Raw genomic sequence first — 24,931 nt, forward strand, 5'->3', positions numbered from 1 at the left:
GTTTCTGACATTCCCATCGATCGATTTTCCTCGTTTACTCATTTCCTATCACATCGTTTATGATTTCGTTTGTTGTTCTCGGCCTCAAAACACCCACCATTCATTCGTCTGCATATCTATCGTCTTTGTCCCTCTGAAAACGTCCGTCGGTTTTTGGAACTGGACCATCGCCGAAACCTTTACAGCTAGCTGCGGTCCAAACAAATTCCGGTGCGAGAACGGTCCTTGCATTGCAATGGCGTTAAAGTGCAATGGCAGGGTAGACTGTCCGTACGACACTAGCGATGAGCTTGATTGTACCGATGAATTCCAGTGTAAGTGTCGTGGCTTTGTGCCGCGCGTGCCCCGGGTTCGTTCCGTGGTTTTTGATGCTTTTGCTTCCGGGATTAATTTTGCACCGATATCTAACAGCGTGCTTGTTTTAGAGTAATTCAATTGACGAATAATACTTTTGAACAATTTTTTTCATCTACTAAAATATTGTGATGCGACTCTGGTCAATGAATCACTTTCGTGAGCGTACAGTGGTTGTATTTTCTTAAAATTGTTCAGAAAATTCACTACTGGATACAATCTTGTCACGCGGAAGAGTTTAATACCATTTACACTAAAGTTCACATGCTTCAAAATCACTCTTCTACAATGCCTGTAAGTTTTGTTAAACAAATTTTTACTATTACACTGTAACACATCTGTACATCAAAACCGAAGCTTCGGTTGAGACAATCAACACAAACCAAAGTGAATCTGCGTCGATTTGGATTTGTTACCATTAACCAGCATATAGTTTCTTTGTTTGTAATTGTTTTCTGGGTTTCAAAATTCAACTAAAACAACAATAAATTGGAATACTGTGTGCGTTTGTCTAATCAATATATATCACACTGATGCTTCCTATTACAAATTTTAATTATTCAATCCCCTACACAGGAAAAATTGTTAGTTTGATGATACTAATTGCAACGGTTTTGTTTCATTCCGTCTTGTCGATCTACTCCAAACATTAGACGCTCCGCCTCCACCGTTCGATCAACCGAGACTGAACCTTAAAACCTACCCGGATGAGCAAACCATCAAGGAAAGTAAGTAGTTGCAAACGTATTTGATTTGATGATGAAGGAACCGAAAGCTCTACCGAATCAGAGAGCTAGCGTGATTGTGACACCATGTACAAATCTATTATATACAATACCAATACTGCTATTTTTTCCCGCTGTTGATACTCTTTCCCTACGCTCCAACTCTATCCTACTGCATTGTCTATTGCCATCCTTCGCTTTACTCTAACGCTATCTTCTTCCCTTTTTTATACGCTTGCTAATCACTTGCTTTGATATGAAAAGAGGAAATTGTGGAGGGTAAGTTTTACGACCGACCGTCAAGGCAAACAAATGCATGTTTTTTTCTTACTGCATGATCGTTGCATGATATCAGTAGTTAGCGTTTCTTTTAAAAAAACACATTTAGCACAACATAGTTATTGGCAATTGTTAGAAATTGGCCAAGCAAAATACTAGATTTTTTTTAGACATTGTTCAAAAATGCCGAATCATTCACAAAAAGCAAAACCAAAAACTCCTATTTTAAAGAAAAATTACTATACAAAGTTGTTTGAAGCCATAATTTCTTAAAACATCAAATGTATATAAATTTTGTCTCGCTAAAACGAAAGAAAATAATATTTCATTTTTCGTTTTTAGTTTTAAACACATGAACGTAGTTCTAGAAAATTTTTTTAAAATCATTATGCAAAAATATTTAACAACTTTCACCAATTAATTATACCGAGTTTGAATGTCCTTGATTGAGGATAACAGTGGCACCCCTATGAAAAGTTGTATTGAAAAAATCATGACGAAAACAATTTATGATAGTACGTGGCTATATTTCGATAAGAAGTGTCATCGATTTAAGTAAAAGAACTGTAATATAAACTAAACTTGCAAAACTGCTCTGTTATACTTAGCTAACTAATCTAAACTCCACACCTCCCCATCAACTAAAACTTTTTGGAAAAACCTTTATTTGGCACATTGCCATAAAATGTGTGTCCATCCAATATTATTTTTCACTCATTTTAGCGGGGATGAACAATGAACAAAAGTGAATCTTTTCCCCCATTTGCTAACACGTTCTTGCCCACATTTCAGGCAACGAGGTCGTTTTCCAGTGCCGTGACGAAGGCCCGATGCACGCCAAGGTTAAGTGGGTTCGTGGAAATGGACAACCGCTACCACCCGGCACGAGGGACATGAACGGTCGTCTGGAAATACCGAACATTCGGGTAAGTAGAACCTTTCTCCGTTGCCTATGCCCAATGAATACACCAAAAGACAACAGCAATATGAACTATGCATATTTCCCCCCCATTTCGTTTAGATTGATCACAACGGTGAATATATTTGCGAAGCGGTCGGATACCCGAAATCGACTCCTGGAAGCAGCAAAGTGGTGCAACTGACCGTTGAACGATGTAAGTAATGTTGGGAACATTGTTCGAATAGCTTTAAATGAATCATGTGAAGAAAAAAAAACTCCATTTCCCAATTGCGTTCACACTGATGCCTCACAGCATGGAATATAAAGTACAGTCAAATCCGGTACAGCACGTTAAAGTATGGAACGATACCTCACATAGGGTTTACATTTTACGGGACAGGTAAACAGTCTTGATGATACAAGCTGTTAGACATTGATTTGAAAATAATTGTCCTCTCCCTTTCATGCACAAAAACACATACACACATGCCACAATTGCGTGTACGTGATGTGTTGGAATGCTGGTTAGTATACTGTTAAAGCAAAAATACTGTTTTCGAAGCAAAGATACAATATGAACAAAATACGACTGAAGGGTTTTGTGACGTTTCCAGTTCCACTAATTAAAAATAATATTTGCTTCCCTTTGCAATATCATGCAGTCCACTATCATCAACGGCCACCGACAGCGTGTGGCGTGAATGAGGCCACCTGCATGAACGGAAACTGCATTCTGAAGTCGCAGATCTGCGACGGGCGACAGGACTGTGCCGACAATTCGGACGAAAACGGGTGCAGCCATAAGGACCTATGTGAACCGAACCAGTTCAAGTGCCGCAACCGCAAGTGCGTACTGAAGACGTGGATGTGCGATGGTGAGCAGGACTGTGGGGACGGTTCCGATGAGGAGAACTGTGCAACGCTGCCACCAAACGCACCGTGCCGGTACGACGAGTTCCAGTGCCGGGACGGCCAATGCATCCCGAAGTCATTCCAGTGCGATACTCATGCCGACTGTCAGGACAAATCTGACGAAGTTGGCTGCAGTAAGTATAGAAGAGTCCCCTTGGCAAGGAGTACAGTTAACAGGTGTGATAAAAAAAAAACCCAACTTTTTCTTTACTCCAGTGGCTCCGGCTGTAATTCAACCACCACCACCATCGCTATCGATCATTGCTGGCGGTGTGCTGAATATCACCTGCCGTGCTACTGGTGTGCCGGTACCGCTGATTGTGTGGCGACTGAACTGGGGACACGTGCCCGAAAAGTGTACCTCGCGCAATGACCAGGGCTTCGGCCGGCTGACCTGCGAGGACATGCAACCCATCGACTCCGGTGCGTACTCGTGCGAGATCATCAACACGATGGGCACACACTTTGTGTCGCCGGACACGATCGTGATCGTAACGGGCAGTGGTCCTGTTTGCCAGCAGGGCACATTCAACAGCCAGGCACGCAACCCGTCCGACTGCATCAACTGTTTCTGCTTCGGTGTTACGACCTCCTGCAACAGTGCCGACCTGTACACGTACGCGGTAAGTAATCGTTTGCGAAGGGATTTGCGCTTGGTTGGGGTTCGTCGCCTAGCTTCAATTTCGTTCCTTCTTTCTTGTGTAGCTGAAACCGCCTGTGTCGTCGCTGACGATCGTCGGCGTCGAAGGACCGTGGAGTGGACGCAGGGAGTTGGTCGTGGGCGAGTTTGAGAATCACAATCTCACCGCCCAGCGTCACGGAGTACAGCTGCGCCTAACGAACCTTGTGCCGGGACGACGGGTGCCGTACTACTCGCTACCGGAAGAGTACAAGGGCAACCAGCTCAAGTCGTACGGTGGATCGATTCGCTACGATGTCGAATATGACGGTACCGGGCGTCCCGTAAATGCGCCGGACGTAATTCTTAAGGTACGATATCTCCAACGCCTTTAACAATCAAGCAATCCAACATAAGATGCGTTAACTCTACGCTCATCGCTTCAATTTAGGGCAACGGAATGAGTTTGGTACATTGGCACAGTGGCACATTCTATCCGGACATCAAGAACCACGTTTCCGTCAGCCTGCTGCCGGGCAACTGGGTACGCCCGGACCGATCGCCGGCCACTCGCGAAGATATCATGATGGCACTGGCGAGTATCGAAAGCATCCTGATACGCATGCAGTACGTGGACGGCATCGAGCGTAACATCGAGCTGGTAAACGTTATGATGGATTCGGCTGCCCACGACGACCGTGGACTGGGCTCGGCCTCGCTGGTGGAACAGTGCCGCTGTCCGGCCGGGTACCGCGGGCTGTCCTGCGAGAGCTGCGACTATGGCTACGTCCGCCAAAACAGCGGACCCTGGCTGGGGCGCTGCGTGAAGCGTGAGAGAGAATGCCAGCCAGGCTACTACGGTGACCCGAACCGTGACATTCCCTGCGCACCGTGCCCCTGCCCGGTGGCGGGTGAGAAGTCGCGCGCCCGCTCCTGCTACCTGGACAGCCGGGACAATGTCGTGTGCCAGTGCGACCGTGGCTATGCTGGCGAGCGGTGCATGGAGTGTGAGGACGGGTACGTGGGCAATCCGCTCGGCGAGGGATGCTTCCCGCGCCCGGTAACGAACTGTAACGCGCTCGGCACGGAACGCATCGGCTCGGACAGACGGTGCTACTGCAAGCCGGGCATCGAAGGAGCGTACTGCGATCGTTGCGCCGCGCAGCACTTTTACATGCACGAGAAGGGCTGTGTCGAGTGCTTCTGCATGGGGCTGACGAACGTGTGCAGCAGCACCACCTGGGTCCGCGATACCATCCACGCCTCGTTCGCGGACGGCCGGTCCGGGTTTTCGCTCATTTCCGACTACACCAACCCGTCGATCGTGGCCAACGCGCTGCCCGTGTCGAACCGGGAGATCGTGTACCGCAACTTTGGCGCCAGCGATGACACCTTCTACTGGCGGCTGCCCAACCAGTACGTAACGGGTGTCGCAAAACGCATGACCTAGAACGGATGTACTTTAAGTTCAACCTTTCATTTGCTTCCAGATTCTTAGGCAACAAGCTAACCTCGTTTGGCGGCCATCTGAACTACACGCTGCGCTACACTCCCCACTCTTCGGGCGGTATCTCACGCAACAGTTCTCCGGACGTCGTGCTGCATAGCGTAAGTGTCCCTAGGAAAGGCAATCTTCCGATGCCATGTAATCCGTTGTTGTTACCTTAAATTCGCATTTCTCGTTCACACAGGGCAACAAAATTAAGCTGCATCACTATCGCACCAACAGCCCCATTTCTCCGTACGGCTCGAACACCCACTCGGTGTCGATGGTGGAGGACGAGTGGCAAAACTATGAGGATGGCAATGCGGCCACGCGAGAGTACCTGCTGATGGCACTAGCGAACGTTAGTGATATCTTCATCAAGGCAACCTACAACACGGTTTCGAACGAGGCAGCCCTGTCGTACGTGAGTCTGGACATTGCTCGCGACTCACCGTACGCGACTGGCGCCCGGGCCTGGCCGGTTGAGCAGTGCCAGTGTCCGACCGGTCACATTGGGCTGTCGTGTGAGGATTGCGCGCCCGGCTACTACAAGGGCGACCAGGGCATCTATCTGGGCATTTGCGAACCGTGTGCCTGTAACGGCCATTCGGATGAGTGCGATCCGCAGACCGGCGCCTGCATCAACTGCCGCGACAACACGTACGGCAACAACTGCGAGCTGTGCCGCCCACCGTACGTCGGCAATGCGACCGTCGGCTCGCGCTACGACTGCACGCTCAGCCAGCCGGACCAGTCGTTTGACTGTCGCGAGTGCGACGTGCGTGGCTTTACCGGCAACTGTCAGCGGGGCTGCGAGTGCAAGCAGCTGGTCGAGGGCCGTCGGTGCGACCAGTGCCGCGAAGGTTCGTTCGGTCTCGGCACGCAGCACGAAACGGGCTGTGTGGAGTGTTTCTGCTCCGGCGTGACGAAATCGTGCGGCAGCTCCAATCTGTACCGCGAGGAGCTGCCCGTCATTGTCGACGCGTTCGACAACACGATCACGCTGACCGATCGGGAGGGTACGCTGCTGGAGAGCAGAAACTTCGCCATCAACCCGAGCATCAACGAGATCAGCTACACGTTCCGCGATCGGGAAACGTACTACTGGAGCCTGCCGAACCTGGTGCTGGGCAATCAGGTCCTCTCGTACGGTGCGAATCTCACCGTCACGCAGTACGTCGAGGGTGGCCGTCCGCTGGCTGATCAGGACATCATTCTGATCGGCAGTGGTATGAAGCTGGCCTGGTCTCGCGAGTACTACGACGATGGTGTAAGTAATCGTGAGTCGTGAACGGAGTACAAATTGCTTCATGATGTTGGATATTTCTTCCAGACCTACACCGTACCGCTGGTTGAGCACAATTGGATCGTTATCAACCGCCGAAACTCGTACCCAGCTTCACGAGGTGATATGCTGACCGTACTGTCGAACTTGGAGCACATTCTGATCCGTGCCACCACCAAGGAATCCACCTCGGTGTCTAGACTGAGTGATATTACCCTCGGCACGGCTATACCAACGCGCACGCCCTATCCGGCGATGGAAGTAGAAATGTGCCGCTGTCCTCCGGGATATCGTGGCACTAGCTGCGAGGTAAGAGCTAAAGGATTGACGAAGAAACTCCAAACGGTGTGGAGCTTGACTAAACTTTTTTCCGTTTTCTGCTCGCACTCTTGCAGCAATGTGAGGATCTGCACTATCGAGACATTTACGATCGATCGGCCGGTTTGCTCGGTGCTTGCAAGCCCTGCCCGTGCAACTACGAGAATGCCGACTCGTGCCAGATGGACAACCGCGGTGTCGTTGTGTGCAACTGCAGAGAAGGGTACAGCGGTGACAATTGTGACAACCGTAAGTATTTCAGTTTTTCGTGTCGATCCCCCCTCGCCGAACGGATAATCGCATGCATTGAAGCTGGCATTCGCCTTACGATGTTTTATTCTTCACATTACGCCTTACCTTGGGATATTGTTCACTTCTATTTCTATTTCTTTAATCATATAATGCACTCTGGGTAACGCAGCGTTTTGCAGACAATCGTTTCAAAATGTCTTACATTTCCAAAACAAAAATCACTAAAAATTTACACACACACTAAACGGGTTGCTTCCATTATGGTAAGATAATTTCCATGGGTTTCACACAATCTCTCATCTTGATTTTCTTATTTACAACTCATCCTTCTAACATACACAAATACACGCACACATACATGCATCTACTCTGCATCTGTAACAAAACCACACATCATCGCTAACGTACGGGATATGATGATCCATCGCATGCATCATGATCTAGGGTTACCTAAACGTCCGAGACCGGCTAACAATAGGGCTCCTACCAAAGTTGACTGCACAAATAATGCCTTCGTGTTCACGTCAAAGAACGGTATCTTCAATCAATACCAAAAATGTGATACAGAGGGAGTGGAGATTGGCGTAATGTACAAGAGCAAGCGATCGAACGAAGGTTTTTGGTTTTTTTTTTGTTTACCGATCTATTTTTGTCTGTACTTTTTTGTATGCGCTTGTTGGGCTAACCATACTGCTACACTAAACGCCTCCGATCGCGACCATTAACACATGCAATTAACCAACCAAGTAGTCCAATATTAGACACATTGTCGTCCGTAACAACAGTATCGTGTCAGAGGAGTCAAACTAACAATGATCCGCTTTGAACACCTCGTTAGGTACTCGAGTATCTAACTAATGCATTAGTAGGCACACATTGTTAATCATGCCACCAACAAAGAATTCTTACCCCAAAACACCCGTCATTTGGAGTTCATAATTTAATGCTTCCATTTGCTACGTCTTTCCTCTGTAAAGAGCTCGACACTCGTCCAACTGTACCTCCACGAAACCCAGTAATCGAAGTGGTCATCAACGTACCGTCGATTAAGATCGTCGAAATTGGTGAAGACTTCCGTGCCGACTGTACAGCGCATCACGTCGTATCGCAGGTAAGATGCCCCTTAAGTTTGTCTGGTACTGGTGCGAATCGGAAACTAAGCCAGATCATCCCCTCCCACAGAGTCCGATCGATGTACAATGGACGCGAAAGAATGGACGCTTGCCGGACAGTGCCTACACGGACGGTGGTACGCTAGTGATTACGAACATCCAAATTAAGGACGGTGGTTTGTACGTGTGTAAGGCGAGCAGTGGTACCGAAGTCGTCTACAAGCAAGTCACCATCAACGTCAGTAGTAAGTGATCACTTTCCCAGCCAGATGGATTCCCTATGATAGCAACATATCTGTTACCCTCTGTGCTATGTCTATTCTTCCGCAAGAACAAGGATCCGCCAAGCCGACAGTGCTTCTGTCGCAGCCATTCATCGACCAGGACGAGCATCTCTCGGCCGAAGTGCTCTGCACTGCCACCGGCTATCCCACACCCACCATTACCTGGGAACGAGTCGATCAGCCCCTACCATACCACGCGGTCACCGAACTTGGGCTGTTGCGTTTCAGCGCACTGCGACAGCAGGATGCTGGCACGTACCGTTGCGTTGCCCGTAACGACGTCGGCGAGTCCGATACCCTGCTGACCGTGTACGTACGACCAGCGGTTGGCCCAACCCTGCCGCCATCCTATCCCACGGAGATGGAGCGCGTAGAGATCTCGCCGAGCAGCTTCGACGGACAGCCGGGTGAGGTGATCCGGCTCATCTGTCGTTGCTCGCCGACGGCCCAGGTTGTCTGGAGCAAGCTGGGAGAGCGCCAGCTGCCCAGCAACGCGGACGTGCGAAACGAAATGCTCATCATCGAGCACGCATCGCAGGAGAACACCGGTCGGTATAGCTGTACCGCGTACTTCCCGAACGGACGCACCAAGACCTCCACGGTGGATGTAGTGATTGCCGATAACAATGTGCTACCACCGTCGAACAAGTAAGGCAAAGCGTCGCACGATGAGCTTACGAGCTTACACCGACGACAACCGTTGGCTCAACCGTCTTTCCATTGCAGGGTTGCGCCACGAGTGAATCCACTGAACAAAAACTACGTCGTACTGCAAGGAGCCGACTTTTCGCTTTCGTGTGAAGCCACCGGCACACCGTACCCAACGGTCAAGTGGACGCTTAGCGGCAAGACGTTTGAAAGCAACGTCCAACAGAGCGGCAATGTGCTGCGCATCTTCAACGCCCAGCCAAGCAACGGTGGCGTGTACATCTGTGTCGCCAGCAACGAGGAGGGCATGGATCGTGCCTACACTGTCGTAGAAATTGATCGTAAGTACACGAGGGAAAAAGGGTTATTTGATTAAATACGGTGGTAAGACAAGACCTTAACAATAACGCGTTCCAACCCTCTATTTCGTGTTGCAAGCTCTCGAAGCGATAACTGGTAACATTTGCAATAATCTCCCATCGCTAAAGCAAATTACCCCCCCATTCACCAAATGCTTCATCGTAAATGATCACTTCTTTTCGCAGGTCGGGAAAAGCCTGTCCTCGAGATCTACCCGAGCGAACCGCAAACGATTAAGGTGGGCGAATCGGTGCGTCTGAGCTGCCGGGCTTCGGCTGGCGTCCCGTACCCATCGATCACCTGGGTGCGCAAGGATCGTATGCCGCTGTCATCTCGCTTCACCAACGATGCGGAAGGAGTTATCACGTAAGCATCGGATCGAACCGACTCTCTCACTGTTCAAATATCAAACCCCTTCACTCCACCACCCCAACAGGCTGCGCGATGCCTCGCTGGAAGATGCGGGCGAGTACGAGTGCCGGGCGGATAATGCAGCCGGCTCGGCCATACTGTCCACCACGATCGAGGTGCTGCAACCTCCGATCATTCGGCTGCAACCGAGCGAGAGCCACAAGATCACGGAGAACGACGAGCTTACCATTCACTGCTCGGCAGCCGGCAAACCGGCCCCGATGGTAACGCTGTTGCCACCGCCGGGTGCCTCGCGGTCGCACCTGCGCCAGCAGACCGAGGGACTGCGCGAGGTAACGCTGTACCTGCACCAGGCCGAGCTGAACGATGCCGGCACGTACGAGTGTACCGCCAAGAATGCGGCCGGCGAAGATTCCCAGTACCTGTCGCTGCAGGTGGACCCGAAACGGGGTGACGTCGGACCCCACGACGATGACGACAGGCCACCGTCGTACTATCCGCCGCGTCTGCCACCGACACGGCCGCCGGGCCCTTCCTCGCAACCGATCGCCTACACCTACAAGGCCATTCTCGGCGAGCAGGCGCACCTGATGTGCAACGAGCAGTTCCGCAGCACCCGCACCGAATGGCGCCGTAGCGATGGACGCCCCCTGCCGTACGGGTCGATCGTGCGCGGCGGCAATCTGACGATCGAGAGCACCGGCCACGATGCGGCCGGCATGTACGATTGCGTCACCTTCCCGTCCCCATCGCAGCCGGTCACGGTCGTGCGCATCATGGTGGAGGTCATCTCGCTGCCCAAGATTAGCTTCAGCCCGCAGATGCCGATGACGGTGCGACCGGGCGACGCGGTGGACATCCTGTGCAACGTCACGAGCGAGGTAGCGTACGAGGTGAAATGGCACCGCAAGGATAACCTGCCGCTGCCGCCGACGGTGCAGACGTACGGCAACTATCTGCGGTTCAGCAGCATCGCGCCGGAGGATGCCGGTCGCTACTACTGCCACGTAAAGAACCAGTTCGGCGAGACGGAGAAGGCCGCCGAGGTGGTCGTTAACAGTAAGCATGCTTTCGTTACTTCTACGCCAGTGTTGAGGACAGAGTCCTTCTACAATCATCGCCTAATGTTCGTAAGCTAATCTTTTAACTGTCTCAACTGTGTTTCTCCAATGTGCAACTAGAAAATGAGCTCATGCCGGAACCTCCAATAGTCGGCAAGCGGTACCACCAGGCGTCTCTAGGTGCGGCGATACGCTTGGACTGTAAGCTGCCGGCTGGTGCACCTTACGTCAACGTGCGGGTAAGTTCAGTAAATAACCAAACAAAACAAAAACAAATAATGTGCCGCCATGGACGCTGTGACCGTCTGTAACATGCATTTGCTCATATTGGATGTTTCTCAATGTCTTGTACCTCGTCGCAGTACAACTGGAATCGCCTAGAACGCACCCTCCCGCCTACGGCTAGGATTGTCGGCAACGGTAGAGAGTTACACCTGTCCAATCTCAAGCAGGAAGATGCTGGTACATACCAGTGCGGCATGTCCTATCCGGACGGCACGGTCGTGTACGATTCTATAGTGCTAACGGTCGGTAAGTATAAGTAGGCATCGCGCATTGTTTTGCGCAAAGGAACCGCGTAGTGTAGCGCACAACCAAACAAAGCAAATCCTTCGACGCAAACCCCAGATTGACAAGCGGTGGTGGTGGTGGGAGCTTTAAGCGAATCAAAAACACCCAGAAACAGTACACCGTGTTCCAACGAGCAGGAAACGCACCCCAAGGCAATTGGGGAAAGCAAGAAAACAGGCAGAAATCGGAACCAAATCGAACAGTTTTAACGCATCGGCTTTGGGAGAGATCGCTTAAGGATCATGGGTTAGAAACTATCGTATCCAATGCTGCTTCGATATCTAGATAATCTTTCAAAATTTTAGCTACGCTTCGTTAGTTTGGAGTTGCTTTCCCACATCCCAAAAAAAAAGCCCTATAGAAGTAATTGTAAAAGATTCAAGCGCTATAGCGTAGTTTAAATTGTTAGAACAGCCAATAGCCTTCCTAGTACTTGGCATCTTGGAACGTATGGAACGTAAGCACAGGACACAGGTCAGAGGTTAGATTTTAAATTAATAGATATTTTTATCGAGCATGCTGTTGTATCATTTCAACGTTCCAAGCAGAAGATAAAACTGAACAGGGAACATTTAATAGGTATTTCGATCGATCGTGCGGTTTGCGAATCGTGAGCGGTTTCATGAGCGTTCAGCTACATTTCTTTTGCCCACCCAGTGAATGTACATAGACAGTGAGAGGGGGCATGCGGTTTAGTGAACAAGGGTTGTTTTTCATATGATTCACTGCTCGAAGGGAGACGGCACAGGTTTTGTAATTCTTGGCCTTAAATGCCTTTAAACCCACCACGCATATGCTATGCGCTAAGGTAACAGGAAACAACAGCCTTTACTCCAATAAGTTACCACATATATATATACAACAAGAATGATAACATTGTGACACGAAGACGACATTCGTTTATACAGCGCAACACAAAACGAATCAAGTAACTCTCTAACTGCCATTCATAGTGAGGCAATACGACTGTATTAAGGGAGTGGGAATAAATAGTCTCTTTACTATGGTGATTGATATTCCGTTTACAAAAACAACCAAATACTGCCACCCTGCCGTGTTTAAAAGTACACCACATAAAAGATAAAACAAAACAAGCAAATCACACATGCGCTTTGTGGCGTCAACACTTTTACACATTTAGTACAGCACAAACAAACACACACGCCCTCCCGGTAGAAAATCATAGTGAATCGTACGCAAACATAGTACACGTTGTATCCATCTTCGGCTCGCGTGGGTCGGAGATTAGTATGCCCTTTCTTAATAGCTGTAAGAGGTGATTAACAGTGCAGCATCGTGCAGCATCCGCATGTTTCCCATCGTGCTAGCAACACACTACAAGAATTTTACTTCAGCATGAGGATGCTCTTCCTCTGCACGGCTGCCAGGCCTTAGAAAGGTTCGGTAGTTCCGCAGTGCGCTAGGTAGCGATCTTTTGCGTGCAGAATGCGGCAAAACATTGTTGCGCAGCGCACTGGGTACTATTAGGTTCGATTTATATTCCCTCCCCTCCCGTACATACTGCAACATGTTACTAGCATACGATTACTGCAACCCGCCCTCCTCCCTCTTACGCTGTTCATGCACACCAACACACGCAAATATCCGCCAACACACATACACACAAGCACACCGTATACTTATGTACTTGTTTAAACATTGCGCATAGAATCATAGTGTTATGAATGACTAACCGCCTACAAACGTTGAGCTGTTGTTTGTACCCCACACACACACAAACCCCTCCAGCTATACTTAGATGGTAGTAAATGCAGTAAAGGGAACCGGCAAGGCGTAGGCAAAGCCTTGGAACGTACACAATAAGGATAACAAGCAGAACACAACCGGAAATGGGACAATAAAATAACAGACCAATATTACTAATGAAAAATCATCACCGATCTCGCCCAGTCTCTCTCTCTCTCTCTCTCTCTCACTCTCTCTCTCTCTCTCTCTCTCTCACTCTCTCTCTCCCACACACACTTTTTCTATCAATCCCTCTCTCTTTCTCTTTCTCTCTCTCTCTCTCACACTCTTACTCACTTTTTATATCAATCCCTCTCTTCACTATTTTCCCTGTTTCATCTCATTGCTTTCAAAACATCCAACGATCACCGCCATCCACTGTGAGTGATCTATTTCTTGAACATGAAATGGCACAGCTTGGCAAAGAAATGAATCACTTCGGTCGGTGTCACGTTGATGCAAAATTTAAGGCACCAGCACTAGAGATGTCCTGCGAACGATCGAACGATTTCAGTCATTTGTAGTGTTTGTTCCTCCTCCTCCTCCCTGTCAATTGGTAGTTGCTTACTCATCTCTGTGCACCAACAAACAACAAATTTTCACCAACACTTGCCGATAACATTACAGAGCCCCTCGCCATGGCACTTCCTTGTTATATTACTGTTTTCACAACCTGGGGTTGTTTGCCCCTGTCGGTAGTGTCCCATAGATGTGAGATGAGTTTGTTATGTGTGCACTTGTATGAGGGTAACCTTATGTGTGTAGCTTTGAGTGTGTGTGTTTTGCTACTACAGCGTGGCAATCATCATCATCATTATCAGCAATACATATACGCTTGCTGGGCCAAGTGCTGCGAGTGCTGCTGCGTGACACATGCACGGCATGCGGTATCCCGTCCATTTGCAATCTTAGAAACACACACACACACGTTTTCATAGTGACACACACCCATCCATGAGCACTAGCAGCACGACGCACCGCCAACAACTCGCATCACCTGCGCCTGTCATGCAAGACATCTTCACCACTACCTCCACTTAGCGCCGCACTTAGTCGAATACTGCCACCGGCCCAATTACGTTTCGGATGATCCTGATTCGGCTACCAGCACCGATGGATGGTAACGTTTATTTTAAAACGTATGCACGATCGTATGCCAAACCAAAAATTGAAGCTGATCAAAATTCAATTTCGCTCCGATGCAGTATTTGGTGAATGCAACACAACACTTTCACCCGCCACATCTTTTTGGCTTGCAAAAAAAAAAAAAACATTTTTAAAAACAAAACAAAAACCTTTGAAATTCCCAAACGATTGATCCGTTACGGTGCGTAATCATTTCCGTTCGGTTCCTTCCACGATTGCTCACAAACAATCTTCGCGTGGGCAATAGGTAGAGATAGATTGAATGCTACCACCGGTTCGCCAACACCTGCGCCGGAACTGTGCGCACCGAGCACGTGCGGCGATGGCGTCCTGTGGCTTTGCCGCGTCAGTCCGGCCCGGTGCAATGGCACCTTCTTCATGTGCTGCGTACAGTACGATCGGGCGCGGCGCGTCGGCGACCAAGAGCGGACGTTGGTGCCCCGGTTGGGACGAGCCGATGATACCAGACCCACGGTCAAGGATGCTGCGACGGTGGCGGATGTCCGGCGTCCGCCGCCGCACCGTCTTCTACCACCAACGCACCATCATTTCGGTTTGTTATTATGAATATGACTTTTCATTTTTTCCTCCGCCCTTTTCTTTCTCTCTGTCTATCTGTCCGTCTGTCTATCTGTCTGTCTGTCTGTCTGTCTTTGTTCCCTTTAGTTTACCTGTGCCAAACCCCCACACTAGTGCCTATTACTTATCCGTATTTATCCGTGCAATTTGTAGTAGCGCACCCAAACTAGCAGTGGTAGTTGACGTCGTAGTTAGTCCCGCGTCCACCATGCTGTGTCAGTGTCACTACCGAATCTCTCGCCATCAACATGCGAAGCCAACAAGGGCGACCGTACTTGCCAGCTACTCCGCAAACTGTGTCGTGTCAGTCCGCGCCGTCCGTCCAGGCGTGTCAAAATTCCAAATTCCACCTCGGATCCTTACTTATCCCTACGTGCCGAGAGCACGTAGTGTGTGTGTGTGTCTGTGAGTGCCCGATCGTGCTCGCTGCTAATCGTAATCGGAATACCATATCTCGGAGACATTTGCGAGCAGTTTCGGTGGAGTATCTACGCCATTTCTTCATCCAACTTTCGCTGTGTGTGTAGCTTTCATTGTGTTTCCCCCTGTATGTTGTGTGCGAGTGTGTGTTTACCTAAGTGTGATTAGCAGTGTAGATTGTTTCGTTTTTGTTTCGCTTGCCTTAATCGTTCAAACGTTCCGTTCAATGTGGTCCTCTTAAACCTGGAACTCCCGAAGAGAAGAGTTCGGAGTTCCTGTGTCCTGTGGTATATTTCACGCGCTACAAACGGATGTGTGTACTAACTCGTTGTCTATTCACACGTAGATTTACGTATTGTTGCTCTACGTTCAAATTATTCCCATAAGAGCGATTTTGTATCGTATTGTACTTTTTTGCAACTGTGTTTAAACTCCTCAACTTTTAAGAATTGTAAATAGTCTTTTTGGAGAGATTGGAATGTTTGTTTTCTTCTGTAAGTAAATACACCATTGTTGAAAACATATCAACCAAAACACATGCGTCCATTTTCAAGTACTGCTTTCCTGTGCGATGAGCGCAGCGGAGCTTGGTGAGCGCATGGTAGCTCCACACAGAGCGGACAACGTGTTAAATCCTTTCGAATATATCGATTAGTAATTGAAAACAAAAATAAAACAGGAATGAATTACCTCTCAAAACGCTGATTCGCCTATTACGCGCCGCATTAAATTTTCACTCATTTCGCTCAGTGCGGAGCAACCAGATTTTTGCTGCAGAGCGCATTCACTCAGCTCCGTTTCGGAGCGAGTTTGACGAGGTAGCTCTTTCGTTCGCGACCCCAAAACTAACTGTAGAGCGCACTGTATTGCCCTATTGTGTATAATCCGTTTGTTTCAAGCCCAACCAAATTCCAATGCACCACAAATTCGATGATATCCGACGGTATGTAAAACAGTTAATTTGTCCCTTCCGTTTGCTTTTCATGTGTGTGAGTGTGCGTACGCGTCTGTGCGTTTTTAGGCTTTTTTTCCAGCAGCTGTGAGAACATGCTGTTTGGTGGAAAGGAAACATCTTTTCTGATACTCCTTTCTATTAGCTGCTGTGCTTTTCTTCGTCTGTCTTCTGTTTTTGTGTGCTTTTGTGTGTGTTTTTTTGTGTGCCACAGTTAATAGACGTTTTTGTTTGTTGCAATTGTTTTACTTTCTGAAAATAATTCCGTTTGTGATACTATCCTACTGTAGCGTCTAGCTTTCTTTTCGTTTGTCAATCACTTTTACAACAACGCTTTATCTGCTCCTTGTGTGTGTCAAACGCGTTCTGCACTGTGTTAGTAGCAAATGCCAATCTGCCAACATTTAGCATCACAATTCTACGAAAAATCCTGGTTTCTTCTCTGGTTGAGATGTAAAAAAAACAGAACAGAACAAAGACGAATCTCCTTGACTGTGCTAGCTTTATTGTTAACCGTGACGTTTCTAACCCATGCCTTAGCTAACCCATCATCTATGCCAACTCGTGTTCGTGCGTGCTAATAATCCATATGAACCATATCTACTAACTGTACGGTTGTGGGTTACTAACTAACGATTCATGTCTAACGGTGGGAACGGTGTGCTAATCAATTAGTTGGGAAGATGGATATTTATATCTAGTCTAATATCAAGCTGGTAGAGAAATAACAGGTGATAGAACATAAAAAAGAATCTCATAGATTTGCGTAAGCAGAAATAAATGAAGCAAAAATAGATTAAAAACACAGAACATGTGTGCCACAAACGCCAGTAGTAGTGAATGTTATAAAACCACTATGTATCGAACAGCCTTAGTAACCGATTTGCAGCACAACGTGCCGGACAGGGTGCCACGAGTGCGTTCGTGGCACTCCTCTCCCTGGCGGAACATTAATGCACTAACTAATTCGTGTGCTGTTCTCCCATTTTCAATACCTCAATACTCCGGTACAGCTCCAGAGTCGCTGCCCGTGCTGCAGCTCGAACCCTCCCGCTCGATGGTACGACCGGGCGAGTCGCTCGTAGTGGACTGCAGCTCGTCGGCCGGCACTGGTGTACCGATCAAGTGGGAGAAATCGGACGGAACACCGCTCCCGTACAACATTCACGTAAGCATTGAGAGCGCATTACAAAAGGGCAAGGGATGATGCAGATGGGCAATTGATGATGGCACTTTTTCTTCTTATATTCCCACCAACAGCAAGAAGGAAACCGACTGTACATTCAAAATGCGCGCGAAGATGACTCCGGCACGTACACGTGTGTGTGCTTCACCGAGGACGGTTTGCGCTACGTTTCCGACTTCCAGCTGGAGGTGGAGGAGAACACGATCTCGGATGTGCTGCCCCGCAGTACGTCGCGGATGGAGTTTGCCGAGCGTGGCACTACGGTGAAGCTGCAGTGCAACACGGACCTGTATCCGACCACCTACCAGTGGTCGCGCATCGATGGCGAGCTGCCCAACGACAGGGATACGCATGGTGTAAGTGTTTTAAAGCGCCCGTACGAAGCTGGTATCGCTCTAACCTGGGGACCATCTCTATTCGCAGTCCATTCTAACCCTCACGAACGTGCAAGCCTCGGACGCCGGCAAGTACGTCTGCTCGGCCAAGCACGGCGGCCAGTCGGCGAACGTCGTCATCACGCTGGTGGTCAACAACGTGATCCCGTTCTTCCCGCAGTCGCCCCGCAGCTACATGGAGTTCAAGTCGTTCGATAACGTGTACTCCAAGTTCTACTTCGAAGTTTCCTTCAAGCCGGAAAAGATGAACGGGCTCATACTGTACGCGTCGCAGCGCCGCCCGAACCAGGACTACATCTCGCTGTCGCTCCGCAACGGCTACCCGCAGTTCCGCTTCAACTTTGACGGCCAGCAGGTGGTGCTGCAGCCGGAGAAACCGGTGCACATGGGCCAATGGCACACGGTGAAGGTGAATCGCGTGCGCAACAACGGTTTCCTGCTCGTGGACGACCAAACGCCGGTCAACTTCCCGGACAGGCTGAAGTTCTACGGCCTTAACCTGGACGATCATCTGTTCGTGGGCGGCGTGCCACAGTTCGAACAGGTGCCGGCGTCCGCCGTTGAGTACAAGGAGGGCTTCGTCGGCTGCATCAGCCGGCTGAAGCTGAACGACCGGGAGGTACAGCTGTACGAGGACGCACTGGAAACGGTCGGCATTACGACCTGCGAGCCGTGCGCCGACGATCCGTGCAAAAACTTCGGCACGTGTCTGGAGGCGCAGACGGCCCAAGGGTACAGCTGCATGTGCCGCGATGGGTACACGGGCACGAACTGCCAGCACGAGGGCGACGGCTGCAGCGACGATACGTGCGGCGTAGGTCGCTGCGAGGAGACGGACACGGGACCGGAATGCTACTGTCCGGTGCACAAGACGGGTGACCGTTGTCAGTACACCGAACACTACACGGACGCAACGCTTGCCTTTAAGGACGGCAGCTATGCAGCATACGAGTGAGTGTCATCCAAAGTTGGCTTATCGGACCTTCACACTGAATTTCGAACGCTTTCGGGGTTTGTTTTTTTCAGCAAATTCCAATCGAAACGAAGCATCCGCTTCCGCTTCAAGCCCGACTCGCTGGAGAATGGCATAATGTTCTATGCGGCGGAGCACGAGCAAGGATATGGAGATTTCATGGCCGTGCTGCTGAACAATGGTTTCGTTGAAATACGCTACAGTGTAGCCGGAAGTACGTTGCGATTATGAGCGATGCACTGAGTCACAGCATTTAATCATGGCATTCTCCATTTACTTCCCACTCGTCCCACAGAGATGAAACCACTGATCGTACGATCGACCGTACCGGTCGAGGCGGGCCAGTGGCATACGGTGTCCGCGGGACGCACCAAGGCCGGTATCGGCTATCTGCAGGTCGACGATGAGGCCGTCAACAACGAGATGTCCAACCGCAACACGCCGATTCTGCTGAAGACGAAGGTGTACGCCGGTGGCTACGATAAGCGTCTGCTGCTCAGCCAAGAGATTGGTGTCCGACGCGGGTTTGAGGGTTGCATTGCCGAGGTTAGTACATGATAAATAAGGGACTAGCCCTATTCTTTGATTTTTTGGCTTGTTGATTAACCAACCTATGTGCCTTTCGTTCGCTTTACTTCGCGCAGCTGGAAACGTCCGGCAACAAGCTGAACATGATCGACGATATTCGCGACTCGGCGAACGTTTACCACTGTGGCCACGCGGACGGCCATCAGCCGGATCCGATCGACGTCGAAAGCCCCGTCACCTGCCGGCCGGGCCGCGGCGGATACGATTGCGATACCGTTACCGACATCTGTCTCGACCAGCGCCCGTGCGAGAACGGTGCGCTCTGCCAGACGCATGCGGGCGGCCAGAACTATACCTGCACCTGCGAGCCCGGCTATCTGGGCCAGCGGTGCGAAACCCAGTACACTGACATCGTCGCGTCCCGGTTCAGCGGCAACGGCTTCATCGAGGTCAGCCCGAAGGCGTTCAAGCACAGCGAAAGCCAGATCACGACCGAGTTCGCGATCATGTTCAGCGCGTACGAGCCGAACGGGCTGCTGATCTGGTACGGCCAGCGCAACGGTGAGGAGTTCCTCGGCAACGATTACGTCGCGCTGTCGCTGTCGAACGGCTACGTCGAGCTGACGATCCGCATGGACGGGCAGGAGTCGTACGTGCGCAACAGCGATGTGTACGTGGTCGATAACGAGCGGCACGTGGCGCTGGTCCGGCGGGAGCGCAACCAGTTCCATCTGCAGGTCGATTCGCTGACGGTGCACGGTGAAACGCGCCCGACCGGCAAGCAGACGATGGAAATACCCGGCAGCTTCTACGTCGGTACGTAACGAAAGCGGCAACCGTGTCCGATCACGATGTTTTGCAACGTGTGAATTTAAAACCACTGTACGTTGAATTCCTTCATTCTAGGCGGTGTTCCGGACGTCGAACGCGTTACCGGCAATCGGTTCAACGAGAGCTTCAATGGGTGCGTCTTCTCTGTGGAGAACAATGAGGGCAAGGCGATCTTACTGCGCGACTTTACCATCCGAACCGTCAACGTGGACGTGTGCGACGAGTAAGTATCGCTGCTAGTTCTCTTTAACTTTCCAGCAGATTAAAGCACAATCTACAACGCATTACTAACATGAGTCGCACTTGCAAACGCATGCTTTCGAATGGATCCGTGGTAACTATCTCTTAACACTAACGCCCTTGCGCCATACAGTCCGTCTTGGATACCTTCCTCACTGCTTTATACCGATTTCGACGACATGGGCGACCCTTTGGGTCCCTATGAGTTTGATAAAATCGAGGAACCTCCACCAGTGCACATTATCTATCCCCGTCCGTTTAACGGTGCCCAACGGTCAATAGGGAGCTGGATTAGCACACTAGCGATACAGCTGGCGGTGGTCTTATCATACCATTCGCTAGCAACAAGCTGTCATACGTTATGAAACGTCTATGACCCAAAACTTCCATAGACACCGTTAACGGTTATCCTAGCTAGAGCCTACATCCTTATCCAATTCATCGCACAAGATGGCAAACCACATCACATGTACATACTAACCTTCACGTGCCGTTATTGTCCTGTTTGCGAAAGCCATCACTGCTTTGTTAGCTGTACATCGTTCTGTTCTGTGCTGTTGCGCGATCGGTTGAAAGATCGTTGGATCAGTTTTACCGTAGTCAATAGTCTATAGACACGGGTGGTTCGCGTGGAGATCGTTACTGGCGAGCTACCGTTTTATTCCCATGTTATCGTGAGCGGGCTACGTAGTTGTTGTAACTGGCCAGGACTGATGGACCACAGGTTAATGTTAATGTTTTGGTGAACGTGTACATAAATGATCGTTAATGTTAAGACTGTTCCGTAATGCCTTCCTTTCGCGTATATTTATTTCATCTGTTAAGATCTGCTTCCATCTGGCTTTTGTTTCAATTTGTGGAAAATTGTTTACTTCACATGCAATGAATTCTTCGCCATTTATTATTACCCTATCAATATGACGCTCACAAGCGCTAGTATATTGTTTAAATTACACTGTTGAAGACATAATTGTGTGGCTCAAGAAAAAGTCAATTATAAACATATCGTTACTCTCCTCACCCTCAAAATATTGCGCAATGTTGATCGTTCGTTCCATTATGGCACCCAAGCAACATTTCAACAAATAAACCTCTTTCTTTAACCTCTAGGTTCCCTTTACTAAACAAACAACGAATGTAAATAATACACTACCGATACACGACCATTAACATATCGAAATGACAAGCTATCTTATAAATGTAAAATAATAGTCAAATTTATAGGCAATTTACTAAATATAAAATCAAAACGGGACACTCTATCGGAACACCAACAAAATCAAACGAAAAGCTCACTCATCTCGACTTATCTCGACTTTGATAAGCAACGATTTACTAACTTCCACTCCCAATTTGCAGACCCAATCTAGGAACGGATCCACCAGTGGTGTAAAAACAGACAAAAAGCATACAAAATAAACCACCCAATACTTCCAACGGGCGGAGGAGGGCCGCAGGAGCTTCTCGCTATGGGGCCACCAACGAAACAGCGGTACCCACCTTCACCCAACAAAAGGATGAACCGCTCTAGAGGGTGATGAAAGTCGAGTGACAAAATAACCAACTGCTCGGCTGGTTAAAGGAGGGAGTTGAAAAGTTAAGCAGGACTAAAATGAACAGAAAAATAAAATATAAAAACAAATACTAAAACTGTATCGTATACCTATAGAGAAGCGCAAACGAATGCACAGTGAAGAGAGGAAGCAAAACGAAAAAAAAACACGCGTACAGTAACGAACAACGAATGTGCCAAATAAATGTAGTATTTATGTAAAGAAAAAATGAACAAAAATTAAATAACGAAAAGCGCACAGTCAACGCTCAAATTCACGCGCTGAGAACAAGACAGCCAAATTTGTTTGTTTAACACCACCACATTTGTCAATGCAATAGTAATGAAACACACACTCAGTGCACGGTGGCAGAGAACCGCGTGGCGATACGTGCACGAAGGGTTTTTTTAGCACTGCCAACTTTCGTTCCCCACAAGATATTATGATTTTGCGCTATAATGTTTTGTTTCAACAACACCTTCACACTGTGATAGTGTACCGACCATAGAAATGTTAAATATGTTTCACTCACAAAACAAGTCAAACAAACCACTGCGCAGTGATTGTGTTCATCCGTTTAGACAGATCGTTTAGGTGCAGTATCTCACCACCATGTTGTTACTAGCCTTGTATTGTAATCTTGGCCGCATAAGCCAGTTTATGTTTTGAGCAAGAAGTAGCTTCCTGCCGTTTCGAAAAGGTGGCGAGAATACTTCTCTACTACTTCCAACTAACTGCCCGCTGTAATGGTCTTCATTTCTATACACTAAGTGCTTTCGATATGTTAAAAAAAAACACGAAGATACGAGCAAAACAGATAGGAGAGAGTAAATCAAACGATGTTGATCATAATGTAGCCCTTTCACAATACGACAAGCGGGCGTGAGGCGGCCTGTGCAACTCTGGAACAACCCGTAACTAAGCTATAATTTGTCACTCGTTTATTTTCCTATCAATTATGACAATAAAATGAATAGTCAATGTAAGCATGCGGCGTAGTTTTTCTTGTTGGTTCCACTATCCGAAAAGAAACACAAAGTAAGTAATAGGAATACTACAAGGAAAGACAAAATTGATAATACTTGTGTGTTTGAAACTGTAACCCAGTATCATATTTGAGGGAATAATTGTTTGAGTAGGTCCCGTAGTACAGTCATCAACTAGCACGACTTTACAACATGCCCGTCATAGATTCAGACCCCGTATGGACCGTGTCCCCTAATAGGTGACTCCCGACATACGACCGAATTGACGACCGATACAAACAGTTCTGAACCAAGTTGTAGGTCACAAAAGTCGTATCCCAAGCGCGAAAGATTAAGCTTAAACTACTGGTAAACCAACTTACTTACTTACTTATCCGGCGCTACAACCGCTTTGCGGTCTTGGCCTGCCTCAGGAGTGTCCGAAACCGCTCACGGTTTAGCGCCTTCGTCTGCCAGTCCGTTATCCCGGCCTTGATGGTGGACGCCTCCATGCCATCTTGCCACTTCAATTTGGGCCTACCACGCCTCCTCTGTCCTTGTGGATGGCCTAAAAAGACTTTACGGGCAGGGTCATCCGTTTCCATGCGTACAGCATGACCAGCCCACCGGAGCCTACGCTGCACGACAGTAAGGACGCCGTACATCTTGTATAGTACATCTTGTATAGCCGTCATTATAACGGCTCCTCCATTGTCTTTCCACACATACGGGGCCAAAAATGAACTAACATAGAACATAAAATGTGCAATATGGGACAGAATTTTGCACAGAAACACGATCATTAAACTCAGTCGGCGAAATCCTCGGCTCAAAAGCGTCGCTGACGGCGTTGAAAGCACGGCACATGAGTAAGAACGGGTCAGGGGAGCCAAATTGTGTTCTATGATCATCGAGGGTCGATATTGCCCGAGTCCGGAGCGGCCTGGCAGGAACGTACTATATAGTCCCAGATTGTAGAATGACCGGTTGGCAGCCAACATCCTTGCGCGCAACTCATCCGTAGACCATAGAGTCAGCGGTTGGCACTAGTGGAACTGGCCATATGCATGTTGCAGTTGTGTCCTGATAAGTGGTGCGCCAGATCCATTTATTGGTTCTTGGCGGACTACGTAAAGTATGCTAAGGAATACCATTGTATTCGATGGAGTATGACCCGTTTTTTTTTTCTTCGTGAAACTATGTTGGTCATCTTGTGTGTGTGTATGACTCGGACGGTTCCTCTGAGAGTTTTCCGAAGCCACCACTCGCTCGTTTTTTATTTCATAACAACTATTAGAGTAGAATTATCTTATAGATACTTTCGTCCTTCTCAAACCTGTGTTGGGGTAAGAGGTGGGACTTATCATCACCTATCTTCCATTATATGGTTGTTGCTGACCTTTGATCCGCTATAGGTGAATTCTGAGACGACTTCAAAAGTACGTTCACCGATCTGTAAGTCACAGCTACGTAAGTTTGGATTTTTTGTTGGTAGCGTCGCTGCCATTAATTTGATCTTTGCTTCGTTTATCTGCAATCCGAGGTTCCTTGCGCCTGCTCGGTCCCTTGGTAGGCTTCTGCTACATAGGAGAGCCGCAGACCAATCATGTCTATATCATCAGCGTATGCCAGGATCTGGGTTGACTTATAGAAGATGGTTCCCGTAGTCTCCACCCTCGAGTCGCGGATGACCCTCTCTAGTGCCAAGTTAAATAGGAGACAGGCAAGCCCGCCCCCCTGTCGTAGACCCTTGGTGGTAGCAAAAGGTCCTGAGAGTTTTTTAGAGCACAAATAATCGGGAATTCGATCAAATTGCCTTAAACTGGAGCCTTAAACTGCACCAGTTTGAAGGGGAATTCAGAAAAAGCCCTTTAAAATC

General features: G+C 48.8%; 1 protein-coding gene across 26 annotated transcripts in view; it reads left to right on the plus strand.

Moving 5' to 3' along the window:
* Positions 1 to 23,073, plus strand: part of LOC121588473 (basement membrane-specific heparan sulfate proteoglycan core protein) — a 96,574-nt gene extending 73,501 nt beyond the window's left edge. For 19 of the 26 annotated variants that reach the window (XM_041906453.1, XM_041906450.1, XM_041906455.1 and 16 more), the window contains 30 exons: positions 186 to 314; positions 1,008 to 1,082; positions 1,344 to 1,358; positions 2,151 to 2,284; positions 2,380 to 2,473; positions 2,922 to 3,305; positions 3,388 to 3,794; positions 3,877 to 4,161; positions 4,242 to 5,206; positions 5,281 to 5,398; positions 5,482 to 6,546; positions 6,610 to 6,870; positions 6,957 to 7,128; positions 8,109 to 8,242; positions 8,314 to 8,488; positions 8,575 to 9,175; positions 9,254 to 9,516; positions 9,721 to 9,901; positions 9,972 to 10,966; positions 11,089 to 11,207; positions 11,331 to 11,499; positions 14,678 to 14,983; positions 17,395 to 17,549; positions 17,642 to 17,923; positions 17,991 to 18,913; positions 18,989 to 19,149; positions 19,231 to 19,481; positions 19,580 to 20,279; positions 20,370 to 20,517; positions 21,894 to 23,073. In XM_041906453.1, coding sequence (XP_041762387.1) covers positions 186 to 314; positions 1,008 to 1,082; positions 1,344 to 1,358; positions 2,151 to 2,284; positions 2,380 to 2,473; positions 2,922 to 3,305; positions 3,388 to 3,794; positions 3,877 to 4,161; positions 4,242 to 5,206; positions 5,281 to 5,398; positions 5,482 to 6,546; positions 6,610 to 6,870; positions 6,957 to 7,128; positions 8,109 to 8,242; positions 8,314 to 8,488; positions 8,575 to 9,175; positions 9,254 to 9,516; positions 9,721 to 9,901; positions 9,972 to 10,966; positions 11,089 to 11,207; positions 11,331 to 11,499; positions 14,678 to 14,983; positions 17,395 to 17,549; positions 17,642 to 17,923; positions 17,991 to 18,913; positions 18,989 to 19,149; positions 19,231 to 19,481; positions 19,580 to 20,279; positions 20,370 to 20,517; positions 21,894 to 21,927 — 9,701 coding nt within the window. In that variant the 3' untranslated portion in view covers positions 21,928 to 23,073. The remainder of the gene's footprint in view (positions 1 to 185; positions 315 to 1,007; positions 1,083 to 1,343; positions 1,359 to 2,150; positions 2,285 to 2,379; positions 2,474 to 2,921; positions 3,306 to 3,387; positions 3,795 to 3,876; positions 4,162 to 4,241; positions 5,207 to 5,280; positions 5,399 to 5,481; positions 6,547 to 6,609; positions 6,871 to 6,956; positions 7,129 to 8,108; positions 8,243 to 8,313; positions 8,489 to 8,574; positions 9,176 to 9,253; positions 9,517 to 9,720; positions 9,902 to 9,971; positions 10,967 to 11,088; positions 11,208 to 11,330; positions 11,500 to 14,677; positions 14,984 to 17,394; positions 17,550 to 17,641; positions 17,924 to 17,990; positions 18,914 to 18,988; positions 19,150 to 19,230; positions 19,482 to 19,579; positions 20,280 to 20,369; positions 20,518 to 21,893) is intronic. The other 7 variants (XM_041906476.1, XM_041906454.1, XM_041906456.1 and 4 more) reach the window with 4 other exon arrangements.
* The last annotated feature ends 1,858 nt before the right edge of the window (positions 23,074 to 24,931 follow it).

The sequence above is a fragment of the Anopheles merus genome, chromosome 2R (genome assembly GCF_017562075.2).
Source record: "Anopheles merus strain MAF chromosome 2R, AmerM5.1, whole genome shotgun sequence".
Lineage (NCBI taxonomy): Eukaryota > Metazoa > Arthropoda > Insecta > Diptera > Culicidae > Anopheles > Anopheles merus.